This window comes from Callospermophilus lateralis, chromosome 16, assembly GCF_048772815.1.
Source record: "Callospermophilus lateralis isolate mCalLat2 chromosome 16, mCalLat2.hap1, whole genome shotgun sequence".
NCBI lineage: Eukaryota > Metazoa > Chordata > Mammalia > Rodentia > Sciuridae > Callospermophilus > Callospermophilus lateralis.
In genome coordinates this window covers 18,258,336-18,271,032 of record NC_135320.1, presented here as the reverse complement: position 1 = coordinate 18,271,032, position 12,697 = coordinate 18,258,336, and the positions used below count along the sequence as shown (strand labels likewise).

The following is a 12,697-nucleotide window of genomic DNA, read 5'->3' as shown; positions in this document are numbered from 1 at the left end:
CAACTCCCTAAAAAAGGAAGAACAAATCAACACCAAAAGCAGAAGACAGAAAATAATTAAAATCAGAGCTGAAATCCATGAAATTGAAACAAAAGAGACAATACAAAAAAATTGACAAAACAAACAGTTCTTTGAAAAAAAATCAATAGGATTAATAAACTATTAGTCAAGGTAACAAAGAGAAAGAGAGAGAAAACTCAAATTGCTAAAATTTGGGATGAAGAAGGAAATATCACAACAGACACTACTGAAATACAGAAAATAATCAGAATTTATTTTGAAAATTTATACTCTAATAAAATAGAAAATCTTAAAGACATTGACAAATTTCTGGAGATATATGACGTACCCAAATTGAATCAAGAGAACATAGAAAATTGAAGACACCATCAAAAGCCTACCAACAAAGAAAAGCCAAGGATTCTCAGCTGAGTTCTACCAGACTTTCGAAGAAGAACTAACACCAATCCTCCTCAAATAATTCTATGAAATAGAAAAGGAGGGAACCCTTCCAAACTCATTTTATGAAGCTAGTATCGCACTGATACCAAAACCAAACAAAGACACATCAAGGAAAGAAAACTTCAGACCAATATTCCTGGTGAACATAGGTGCAAAAATTCTCAACAAAATACTGGCAAATCACATAAAAAACGTATTAAAAAGGTAGTGCATCATGATCAAGTGGGGTTAATCCCAGAGATGCACAGTTGGTTCAACATATGGAAATCAATAAATGTAATTCATCACATAAATAGACTTAAAGACAAGAATCACATGATTATCTCAATAAAAGCAAAAAAAGGCATTTAAGAAAATTCAGCAAACATTAATGTTCAAAACACTAGAAAAACTAGGGACATGCATCAACAAAAAGCTATATATACTAAACCCAAGGAAACATCATTCTAAATGGAGAATAATTGAAGGCATTCCCTCTAATAACTGGAACAAGACAAGGATGCTCTCTTTCACCACTTCTATTCAACATAGTTCTGGAAACTCTAGTCAGAGCAATTAGATGAAAAAACTTAAAGGGATATAAATAGGAAAGAAAGAACTCAAACTATCCCCTATTTGTTGATGACATGATCCTATTTTTAGAAGACCCAAAAATTCTACCAGAAAACTTCAAGAACTTATAAATGAATTCAGAAAAGTGACAGGATATAAAATTAGCACCCATAAATCAATTTCATTCCTGTACATCAGTGATAAATCAACTGAAGAGAAATTAGGAAAACTATCCCATTCACAATAGCCTCAAAAAAATAAAATATTTGGGAATCAATCTAACAAAAGAGGTGAAAGACCTCTATAATAAAAACTATAGAACACTAAAAAAAAGGTATTGAAGAAGACCTTACAAGATGGAAAGATCTCCAATGTACTTGGATAGGCAGTATTAATATTTTCAAAATATCCATAAAACCAAAAGTGCTATATAGATTTAATGCAATTCCTATTAAAATCCCAATGGTGTTTTTTATAGAAATAGAAAAAGCAGTCATGAAGTTCATTTGGAAAAATAAGAGACCCAGAATAGCCAAAGCAATCCTTAGCAAGAAAAGTGAAGAAGTGGCATCACAATACCAGGCCTAAAATCATAATACAGAACTATAGTAACAAAAAAGGCATGTTTGGGCACCAAAACAGACATGAAGACCAAAGGTACAGAATAGAAGACACAGAGACAAACCCACATAAATACAGTTATCTCATATTAGATAAAGCGCCATAAACATATATTAGAGAAATATATGTATTTCAGCCTTTTTAACAAATGGTGCTGGGAAAACTAGAAATCCTTATGTAACAAACTGAAATTAGACCCCTATCTCTCACCCTGCACAAAATTCAACTCAAAGTGTTATCAAGGACCTAGGCATTAGATCAGAGACCCTGCACCTACTAGAAGAAAAAGTAGGCCCAAATCTTCATCATGTCTGCTTAGGAACCAATTTCTCAATAAGTTTCCTAAAGTGCAATAAGTAAAACCAAGAATCAATAAATGGGATAGAATCAAACTGAAAAGCTTCCTCACAGCAAAGGAAACAATCAAGAACGTGAACAGAGAGCCTACAGAATGGGACAAAATATTTACCACATGCACCTCAGATGCAGCATTAATCTCCAGGATATAGAGAACACACAAAAAAAATAATAACCTAATCAATAAATGGGAAAAGGAACTGAACAGACACTTCATAGGAAAAGAAATACAAATGGTCAACGAATATATGAAAAACAAAATGTCCAACATCTCTAGCAATTAGAAGAATGCAAATTAAAACTACACTGAGATTCCATCTCACTCTAGTCATAATGACAATTATCAAGTATATGGGCAACAATAAATGTTGGTGAGGATGTGGGGGAAGAGGTACACTCATACATTGCTGATAAGAAAACAGTATAGAGATTACCCAGAAAACCTGGAATGGAACCACGATTTGACCCAGTTATCCCACTCCTTGACATACGTTGTGGTTTAAATGTGGTGTCCCCTGGAAGCTCTTGTGTGAGACAGTGCAAGAAGGTTTGAGGAAAATAACTGGGCTGAGAAAGTCAACCCAATCGGTGAATTAATCCCCTGATTAGGATTAATTGAATGGTAACTGAAGAGGTAGGGTGTGGCTAGAGGAGGTGGGTCTTTGGTGGCATGATTTTGGTGTACATATTTGTATCTGGTGAGTGGCGTCTCTCTCTCTGCCTCCTGGTCACCATGATGCGAGCTGCTTTTCTCTGCCACCCCCTCCCCACTGATGTTCAGCCTCACCTTGAGCCCCAAGGAATGGAGTCGGCCTTCTATGGACTAAGACCTCTGAAACCGTGAGCCTACAGATAAACTTTTCCTCTTCTATAGTTGTTTGGTCAGATCCTTTAGTCACAGTAGCAAAAAAGCTGACTAAAACAGCATATACCCAAAGGACTTAAAATCAGCATAATACAGTGACTTGGCCACATCCTTTTTGAGCAGCTCAAGCTCCATTCACAATAGCTAAACTATGGAATCAACCTAGGTACTCTTCAACAGATAGATGGCTAAAGAAAATGTGGTACATATACCCAATAAAATATTACTCAGCCATAAAGAATAATCAAATTATGGCCTTTGCTAGTAAATGGATGGAACTAGAGACTATCATGCTAAGTGAAATAAGCCAATCCCCAAATAACAAAGGCCAAATGTCCTCTCTGATATGTGGATGCTGACTCACAATGTGGGGAGGGGATTGATTGGACAGAAGGGAATGGAGGGATGGAGGGAGGAATCTCAACTCAAATGTAAGCTTGTTGTCACTAAGAACCATTTGTCTGTCTCTCTGCCTTGCTTCATTTTACAACTATGAATTGAGCAGCTTTAATCTCCTCTTTTTATTATGGATACAGTAAGACTCTGGCCTTGATTTGTTCATTTTCAAGCACAGGAGACAGGGACGTATACACATAAAAATAATAATACAGATAATAGAATAAACACGTGCAAGAGACAGGTTCCTGTAGTTTCTAAAATGAACAATGTTGATACATACTATTAACTGATGCTTTATTCCTATTTCCTCAATTTTTTATCTAGTATCCCTTTTCTCCCTAGCATTTTATCCAGGGTGCCATGTTACATTCAGTAGTCATGAAAACTTGTTGAAAGTCTGCAGGGCAGAGAGACCGAAAGTCGTGTGATTCTTAGTGACAATAGCTCACACTGAAGTTGAGATTGCAACATAATTTCCTGTTATAAATAAAATAAAATAGTTGCTATTGGAAATTTAAATCCATCCTCACAAAATTCATTTTCTAGAACTCTGAAATCCTCAAAGAAAATTTTCAAAAAGTTTTCTTGACTACTCTTCAGACTTCTCTTGGCTGTGCCATTTTCTCAGACTCTTTGTATTCCTGATGACCTTGAAAGTTTTGAGAAGTACTGGTAAAGCATTTTGTAGGCTATTCCACCATTGGAAGTTGTTTGCTTTTCTCATAATTAAACTGGTGTTATGAGATATTGGGTGGAAGATCCTGGAGATAAAGTTCCATTTTCATACATCATAAACAAGCATAACATATAATAAACATGATTTGTGGCTATTGGTGATGGCCGGATCATCTAAGACAGTGGTTGTCAGCTTCCCCCCTGTTACTCCCTTCCCAACTGTGCATACCATGTGCTCAAGGAGAAAGTTATCATGTTCAACCCACACCTGAGGGATGCTGTTGCATGGAGAGTTATGCTCCAACCCCTTTAAGGCTGAGTATTTTACACAATTTATTTGGAATCTTCTGCACAAGAGATTTGTCTCTTCTGCCGCATTTATCTATTTTTTCAATTATTTATTTATAGCAGTGAGGACTCATGAATATTTCAGACTTTGTATTATAATCCAATACTTTTTTATTTTGTTGCTCCAATTGTTCCAGCCTGGGAGCTCTTGCAGATGACTTCTATATCCTTTGACACATCTACATTAAGAATCAGTTGGAAAGAGCTGATAACAACCATGAGTCTTCCATCCTACGAATGTAGAATCTGTCCATTTGTTCAGATTTTCTTTGATTTTTTTCACCAGTTTTATAGTTTACATTTATGGGTCTTATCCATATTTTGTTAGATTCATGTATTTTGTTGGACTAATATAATTATCTTTACATTTTTAATTTAAAATTTCAAGTTTTCATTGCTAGTCTATAGGAAAGCAACTGAATTTGTATATTAACTTGTACATTGCAGTCTTGCTAGAATAGCTTATTAGTTCTAGGGTTTTCTATCAAATCTCTGGTATTTTATATATGCCTAATTATTATGGTTTAGATATAAAATGTGTCTCCCAAAATCTCATGTGTAAGATAGTGCAGGAAAGCTTAGATGTGAAATGATTGGATTAATAGAGCCTTAACCTAATAAGTACTTTAACTGATATGGATTAATGGGCTATAACTGTAGGGTGTGGCTGATGAGGTAGGCCACTGGGGGCATGCCTTTGGTGTTTATATTTTGTCCCTGATGGGCAGAGCGCTCTCTCTCTCTCTCTCTCTCTCTCTCTCTCTCTCTCTCTCTCTCTCTCTCTGCTTCCTGATTGCTATGCCTTGAGATGTCTTCCTCCTACACATCTTTACACAATTTTCTTAGGACCAGAGCATGGAGTCTCGAATGTATGGACTAAGTCTTCTGAAACCATGAGCCCAAAATAACCTTTTTCTCTTCTAAAATTGTTCTTGTCAGGTCTTTTTGTCACAGTAGCAAAAAAAAAAAATGACTGAAACATTTAATCATGCCATATATGAACAAAGACAGTGTTATTTATTTATGTATTTCCATCCTGTACATAATCTATTTCCTTTTCCTATTTCATTGCACTACCTAGGACTTCCACTACAATGTTGCAAGGATTACTGTAAGGGACATCTTTTCTTTTTTCCCCTGATTTTAGGGAGAAAGCATCTAGTTTTTCATGATTATATATGATATTAGCTGTAAGATTTTGTGGATATTCTTTATTAAGAATAGAAAGTTCCCCACTGTTCATAATTTGCTGATAGTTTTCCCTATTTTCACCATAAATATCCAATCCACATTAATACAAAATGCTCTACTATCACGAGATGACCATCACTTTGCCAGGGAACTCTTGCCTGCTCAGAGGAATAAGCCTCCTAAGAATTTAAGAGTCATAAAGAACCTAGTGAAGAACACAAGACAAAGGGTCAGAAAAGATAGTTTCAAAGGGAGCCTGAAGTGCCTGATAGATTCAGCCCTCCCAGGTCCTGGAGCTGGACAATTAGAAAATGGCTCCTGCGGTTTATTTAAGGGGTTACATCAAAGGCAGGGATCAGGTTTCAGGGGTGGAGTCCTGCTTCACGGTGTCTTCATTCAGTAGGTTGATGGGTATCTTGGCAGGTCACACCTATCTCTGAGAGGCTGTGTGGCTGCAGCAGGTCACCCCATCTCTGGTGCCGTGTGTGACCAGGCAGAGCTAAACAGGGCTCACAGTGTGCCTCGGCAGTCAGCCACAGGAAATGTCCCAGACACCAGATTCTCCTACTCACTAGGCTGCGATGTGGATGTAGTACACACAGCACCCATGGATGGCACAACAGTGTCTTTCAGATTGGATGCAAATCTTCTGTTTCATTGCTTCTCAGATAACATGCCTCATCACCTGGATCACTATGATCATAGTCTAAAATAAGAATCATATTTTTGACTATTAAATATACTTTCACTGATTATTTTTCCAAAGCTCCCTGACCTGCCAGATCAATAATGCTCATGGTATCGTGGGTAAGTAGAATCCAGGCTAAAACAAAAAAAAAGTTGTCCTAAACTTTGAGTTTATAATTAATTATAAGGGCTACAGGAAGTCTTCAGCAAATAATCAAAAGGAAGGTGTTTTTTCTTCACTGAAAGATCAAATGATTTCTAAAAGAAATTGCAAAATCGGATTTAACATACCTAGAACCAAGCCTAGATGACTGTAAACCACAGAGTTTAAATGCGGAAAACACTGAGGGAGTAGGTAGATACTCTATATACAGAGAAAACTTACATCGCACAGGAAGAGAAGGCCAATCAGTGCTAGGAGTAATGACGTGGAGTAAATGGCCTAAAAGCAGACATGAATGTCCTATTTCAACCCCACGTGGAGTTGTTTCTTAGTGTAGAAAAGAAATGAGAGGTAGTAGAAACACCCATATATTTTAATGGAGAATCTCCAATAAAAGGGCTGAAAGCATCACCCCAGAAATTTACAGATTTCTCTTAAACTATCCTGATGTTCAGCCTAGTACCAGAGCAACATGGAGCTGCTCATAAGATGGATTTGAATTGTCTGAGGAAGGAATTTGAGAAGATGACACTGATAATAGCTTTCTAGATTCCCCAAAGCTCATACAAAGACATCAGGAGATCCAAGTGTTACCTTGTGCTTCCGTAGCAGATGTGACTACTAAGAAGACTAACACCTAGAAGAGGGCTGTACTTGCTACAACTTGGCCTCTGAATTGGGAATCTTGAAACTAGAGGCTTCGTTGGAGTCTCAAAATCCTTGTGGCCCCGAATGTTAAGACAACAGCATCAGCCTCATTTGAACTTGCACACTGCTGTGGTTTGGATATGGCTCGAGTATGTCCTCCAACGGTTGGTTTGTTGGAAGCCTGGTCATTTTCCCTTTCAGACTGCAAGTTTCCTAAGGATGGGGAGAGGGTGGGACGCCTTACTATGTTTACTAGAGCAATTTCTACCTCCCAGTAGACACTCTATAAATGCTTATTGGCTCTTAAAAAAAAAGTATATTGTTTGCTAATATTTAAGCTCATAACTTGTTCATATCATGTCTTCCTCTTTCTTCTTTGAAAAAGTGGGATTATTCTTTCTGAAATTCATAATTCCAAGAAACTTCTCCCAATTTTCCTACTCCACTCAATTCAACTGCCTCCCCTCATCCTTCAAACAAGCAGTTGAACCAAATTTGAATGGGATTACAGATTCGCCAGTATTCTCTTTCTAGTACGTATTTGCTTCCTCCAACAGCAGCACCTCAAGGAATGATATTATTAACCTTGCATTAAGTGAAATTAGTGATAAGAATGAAAATTAGATTTAACATAACTAAATTTTAAAACAATACACATTTCTAGTTCCCTTCATTCCATCTGTTCTTTTCTCATTTAAAAATATCTTATTTACACCTAATCCAAATATCAACTAGTTAAAAGGAAGTAGGTGGGAACTAAAATATGTAAGTTCTGAATGCAGAAGTGTTCTTCACTGCCCTGTTAATAATTAGCAACAAATACCTAACTGAACAAAGCCACTTTGGAATACATGCTCACACCACTGCAGGCTAATATAACATCTAATGCCAATTTCTCTCTCCTTGGCTCCTTTGCAGAAGGATAAGTCATAGTTACCATTACCCGATTGATATTTTAACTTCTTTTTCGCTCAATATTTGTTGAGTACTTACAAAATATCAGGTCTTACAGTAGGATCTGTGATATTTTAATGAACAAAACAAACAAGACTCTTTCATCCTACTAATACACATTTTGCACAATAGAGTACTGTTAATGTGACTCATCAGCCTTCTCTTTTCCAAGATGAATCAATGACTCAATGATTTTTTTCCTTTCTTAAAGCATATTTGCTCCTGAGTGGAGAAAGTCTCTGTTGCTATCCTGGAGGCCCCCTGTATTTCCTTCAAATATTTTTTCATATTTTTTGATCTTTAAAGATCAAAACTAACACATAAACTCCAGTCTATAATAACAACAAAATGTAGGATCATTTTCCAGGAAATTGAAACAAAATAATTTATCTTGCATATGGCTATGTATACAGCACAATTCTATTAAAATAAATTTCTTTTAAAAATGTTTGCTTAAATGAAACACGGTTTATAATTCTTGACTAAAACTAAGATTTTCACTGAATTTTATACTTCTCATCCTAGTGGCCTAACAACATGTATACCTAACTCATCATCCATAAAAGAAAACAGAATTCTGGGATGGCCTACATCACAAGAGCTAGAGAAAGAAACAGAAGAAAGCTGGGAGAATTGAATCAGTTAACAGCTAAGGGCCAAAACAAAAGACCTTTTCACATTTCTGAATGGATAGTAAAACTTTAATTTGAATTCCAGCATTACTCCTGGGTACCACACAACTCAACCCATCCAAAAGCAGCAGGCACTTCACCTTCACCTATGAACTGTCCTATCCCAAAGCTTTCTTCGCATTATCCTGCCCACCTTTTTCCACAGCTAATATAGGTTCAATGTACAACTTGTGCTTTCCTTCCTCAAATTTTTGATATGGAAATATTAAGCTCCAAGTCCAACAGACATTCTTCCGACTGCTCTCTAACTTTGTTCCTAGAAGTTGAGGGAATTTATTCCATGACCTGTCCTTTGGTGGGCTAATAACTATAACAGTTCAAGAAACCCTTTTACTTCAGTTTCCTCAGTCTCAAAGAGTTTTTTTCTGTGTGTGTGTGTGTGTGTGTGTGTGTGTGTATGCAAGCACACACAGCTTTCACATTTCAGCTCCTTACAAATATAAGTTTCCTTTCATCTTAAATATATTTACATGTGTATTTTGAGTGAAGAGGATAAATGAGATAAACTGCAATGACAGAATATTTCCTAATTTCTATAAACTAAACTCTTGTCCATGAACAAGCATCCTGTTTGTGTGGGGTGTGTCTGTTGTATCACTTTGGTGCACTGATCATTTTGGTACACTGAGCTTATTTTTCCTACAACTCCTACATCTTTTTTTCTCTCCCTTTGTACTCATGCTTAGCAAGTTCCACCCATGTTGTTTTGGGTCTTGTTTTTTTTTTTTTTCTTTAAATTAACAACCTTACAATTGTCCCTAGTGAACTGCTTGCTGTTTGTTGCTAACTTGAATCTCTACTACATCAAAATGTATTAAAGTGATTTACTCCTACAGAATAAGAATTTTATGGTAACAGAAATAGAAACATTTGTTATAAGATCAGCATCAATTGATTTAAATGTGTGTTTGCCTGTAAGAAATGTTTTCAAATGTACAATGGCAAACACATTGGAACCAGTAATGCTTTCATTAAATTCAATTTATTACAATAAGCATTTTTGAGTAGCAACCAGGACTGAGGCACTGTTAGATTTTTCAAGTATAAGTGATAGGAGCTTGCATTATCATATACCTTTGAATGCATCTTAAATCCCTGTGGAGAACATAAGCATGCTTTACCATCGCCTCTAAACATACGCAAATAGAGTAATTAAGAGGATTGTTATCATTCTGTTTTCAACAGCAATGCCATTCCAGAGTCTAGTGATTCCTGGTCAGATACAGCAAAAGTGAAAAATTATATTTCTTCATTGTTATGCATGCATGTCTAGAGCAGGCTGTACCCTGCTCTTAGTCACTCTATTTTGTCCCTGAGTTATTGTACTTTACTTGCCCTGAACTATACCATTTTGAGTACATGTGCCCAGGGTGGAATGACTCTGTACCTTGTTGCATATAAACAACCACCATCTGTCCAGCAAAAGCCTACACTACAGAATGATAAATAAATTATTTGAGCTAATAAAAAATTACCACCTGTGAACTTATCAAATCAAATCAGGGGCACACCAACATATGGGCTTATTGGATCACATCAGAGCCACCAGACTCGTGGATTTACCAAACACACCAGGCCAATGAATGATACAACCACATCGATCTAAGATGTACAAAAGAAGGGACACTGAAGTACGTCACAGAGACCACCCAGCGTACATTTCATGAGATCACCAAGCAAGGAACTTCAGACTCTGTCCCAAGCTTCAGCTCAACCTGACCCCCACCCCCATTTGATGCTGATGAGGGATATCCAGAGATCCTTCATACTCTTTGCCTGACAACGTTCACCAGTTTGTTGTGGATTCAAAATTTCTTCCATGGTGAAAGTATAGTGTTTCCAGTGGTGGAAATCCAGGCACTAAAAGGAGCAGTAAGAATTCATTGTTGAACTGGGATTTTTCTAGGGCCTTGATTTGGAAAGAGCAGTTTGTGGTTGGACATCAGCAGCAAAGGCTGAAAGCTTGTTATAAATGTGGACATTCAGCTCCCATCTCAGTCTTTCAAAATCAGAATCTGCTTTCTAGCACAATTCCCAGGTAATTTGTATGCAAACTATATTTCAGAAGCACTGTCCAGAGAGTTGGAATCTCTCTATTATTATACCAGGCATGTGACTGTCTTCCTACTTATTAAAACTGACAGTCAAGAGGGATCACCACAATATAACATCCAATTTCCAAAATATCTGTAGGTAAAATGAAAAACCAAAACCCTCAGAAAGTGGTGTTTTTGTGTCTATTGCTGGCAAATGTCTTAAACATGTGCTGAGAAAAATAAGAGCAGATGCTTACTGTGCCATCACATCGACCATCCTTAATCCTCAGATACATCCGTGCATTTTTCACACTTTCAAACATGCAAATCCCAGAGCTGATTTTATGCACTTTCCAGTAGGATTTTTCAGACTGGTTTCCTGCTCCAGTGCAGGTCCCATCAGGTTGGAGACACAAGGCCTGGCACAGGCTTGTAGCAAGTAGAACCACAGCCCGGTTGAGGAACACCCCCTTCGGAGCAACAAACAACAGAAAGGCAGTAAATTACAGGCTCAAATTGCACTGGAGAGATGGCTATGGAATCAATTCTCTCACAGAGGCTGCAGTGATCAGGATGTTACCAGAAGCTAAGTAGCTGAGAATGAGCAAAAGAAATAATGTAACCTTGAAACAGCTAAACAAAACAAAAGGAGGTCAATTTACTTCAACCATTATTGCAAGTTGAAGGCTGAGCATCAGATTTACAGAGATCTTTTTTAACAGGTAAAAACACACACATGCAAATATTTCTCTTAAGGAACCCACAGCATAGGAAACAAGTTCACCTGCACAAACCCAAAGAATGGACTGTGATAAATAAAATAGTGCAAAAAAAAAATGAGACTTTTACTGGTGGTCTTGCAAGATCAGGTGTCTGGATGAGCAGGAGCACCCAGAGTGATTATAATTAGCATTTTATTCCCTAGTGTGCAAGGCCTCTCTCTCCCCAGGATCCTCAATGGTTGAGTATTATGAGGTGTAGTCTTTCCAAAGGTTGCCTAGGATTTACTGTCTCCTATTGGGTTATTTAAAGAAATGTACCTTTAGTTGCCCTAACTCCCTTTGTTCTCTTGTGGCTGGAAGGTCTTCTTGGGAAAAGTGAACTTATGCTATTTATCTTTGTTGGTCAGGTCAGCCCTTTTCCCCTCAGCTCCTGTTTGTCAAGGGGCTGTGAATCTGTCATTCATGTATTAACTGCTAGTAACCACTTGTTCTATTTCCCCATTGGCTGTTTTCTTGTAACATCCTCAGTAATTTTACATTCCAAGCTAAATACTGTATTTTGAAAATGGACCATTGGACTTTTTATTTCTCACAATAGTCACCATTAGTAAAAAATTTTTAATATTATATCAATATTATTATTAATATTGCATTAATATAGAATAAAAAGACTGCTATAAGAGTACCTGAATTATGGAATGCATTCTATGAATAGTTGTATGCACATAAGAATGAATGAAAAGAGTCAGCAAACACAACTAAAGTATATTTCAGTAAATGCTACACAATCATTAACTTAGGAGGAAGATATTAAAAGCTCTTGAAAGTTAACTAGAAATACACAAATTCCGTAGAGAAATGGTAAAAGACAAATCATAAGATGCAAATAAAAATAAACAAGGAAAAGTAATCCATCCTTATAAATTTTTAAAAGGCTGACATTAAATGTTTATTCCTCTAGAAAATTGTCAAAGACTTTTCTCTTTTGGAACCATACTCAACACAGAGGTCAATGAGATAGGTATTTGCCTATACTTCTGAAGGGAGTTGGGTAGTAAGAAATGTAATTTGTCAGCTCTTGGAGTGTCAAGCCTGAAAGAAGTGCTTTATTTGCCTTGGGGCCATGGTCCAGACATTTAGGGTGTGGAGCTTTGGGTCACCAGGTATCAAGCGACCTTTAAGACCTTTAAGAGGCTGGAGACTGAGATCAGCCAACAGTCACCAAACTTCCTACATGATGAAACTCTAGTAAAGACTCTGGACACCATGGTTCAAGTGAGCTTCCCTGGACACACAATACTCTCTGTGTGTCATCACCTCAATGC

General features: G+C 37.0%; 1 protein-coding gene across 1 annotated transcript in view; it reads right to left on the bottom strand.

Moving 5' to 3' along the window:
* Nucleotides 1–12,697, bottom strand: part of Rp1 (RP1 axonemal microtubule associated) — a 148,565-nt gene that overhangs the window by 51,905 nt on the left and 83,963 nt on the right. Inside the window, exon 14 of the mRNA XM_076836283.1 lies at nt 10,908–11,120. Within this exon, the coding sequence (XP_076692398.1) occupies nt 10,908–11,120 (213 nt within the window). The remainder of the gene's footprint in view (nt 1–10,907; nt 11,121–12,697) is intronic.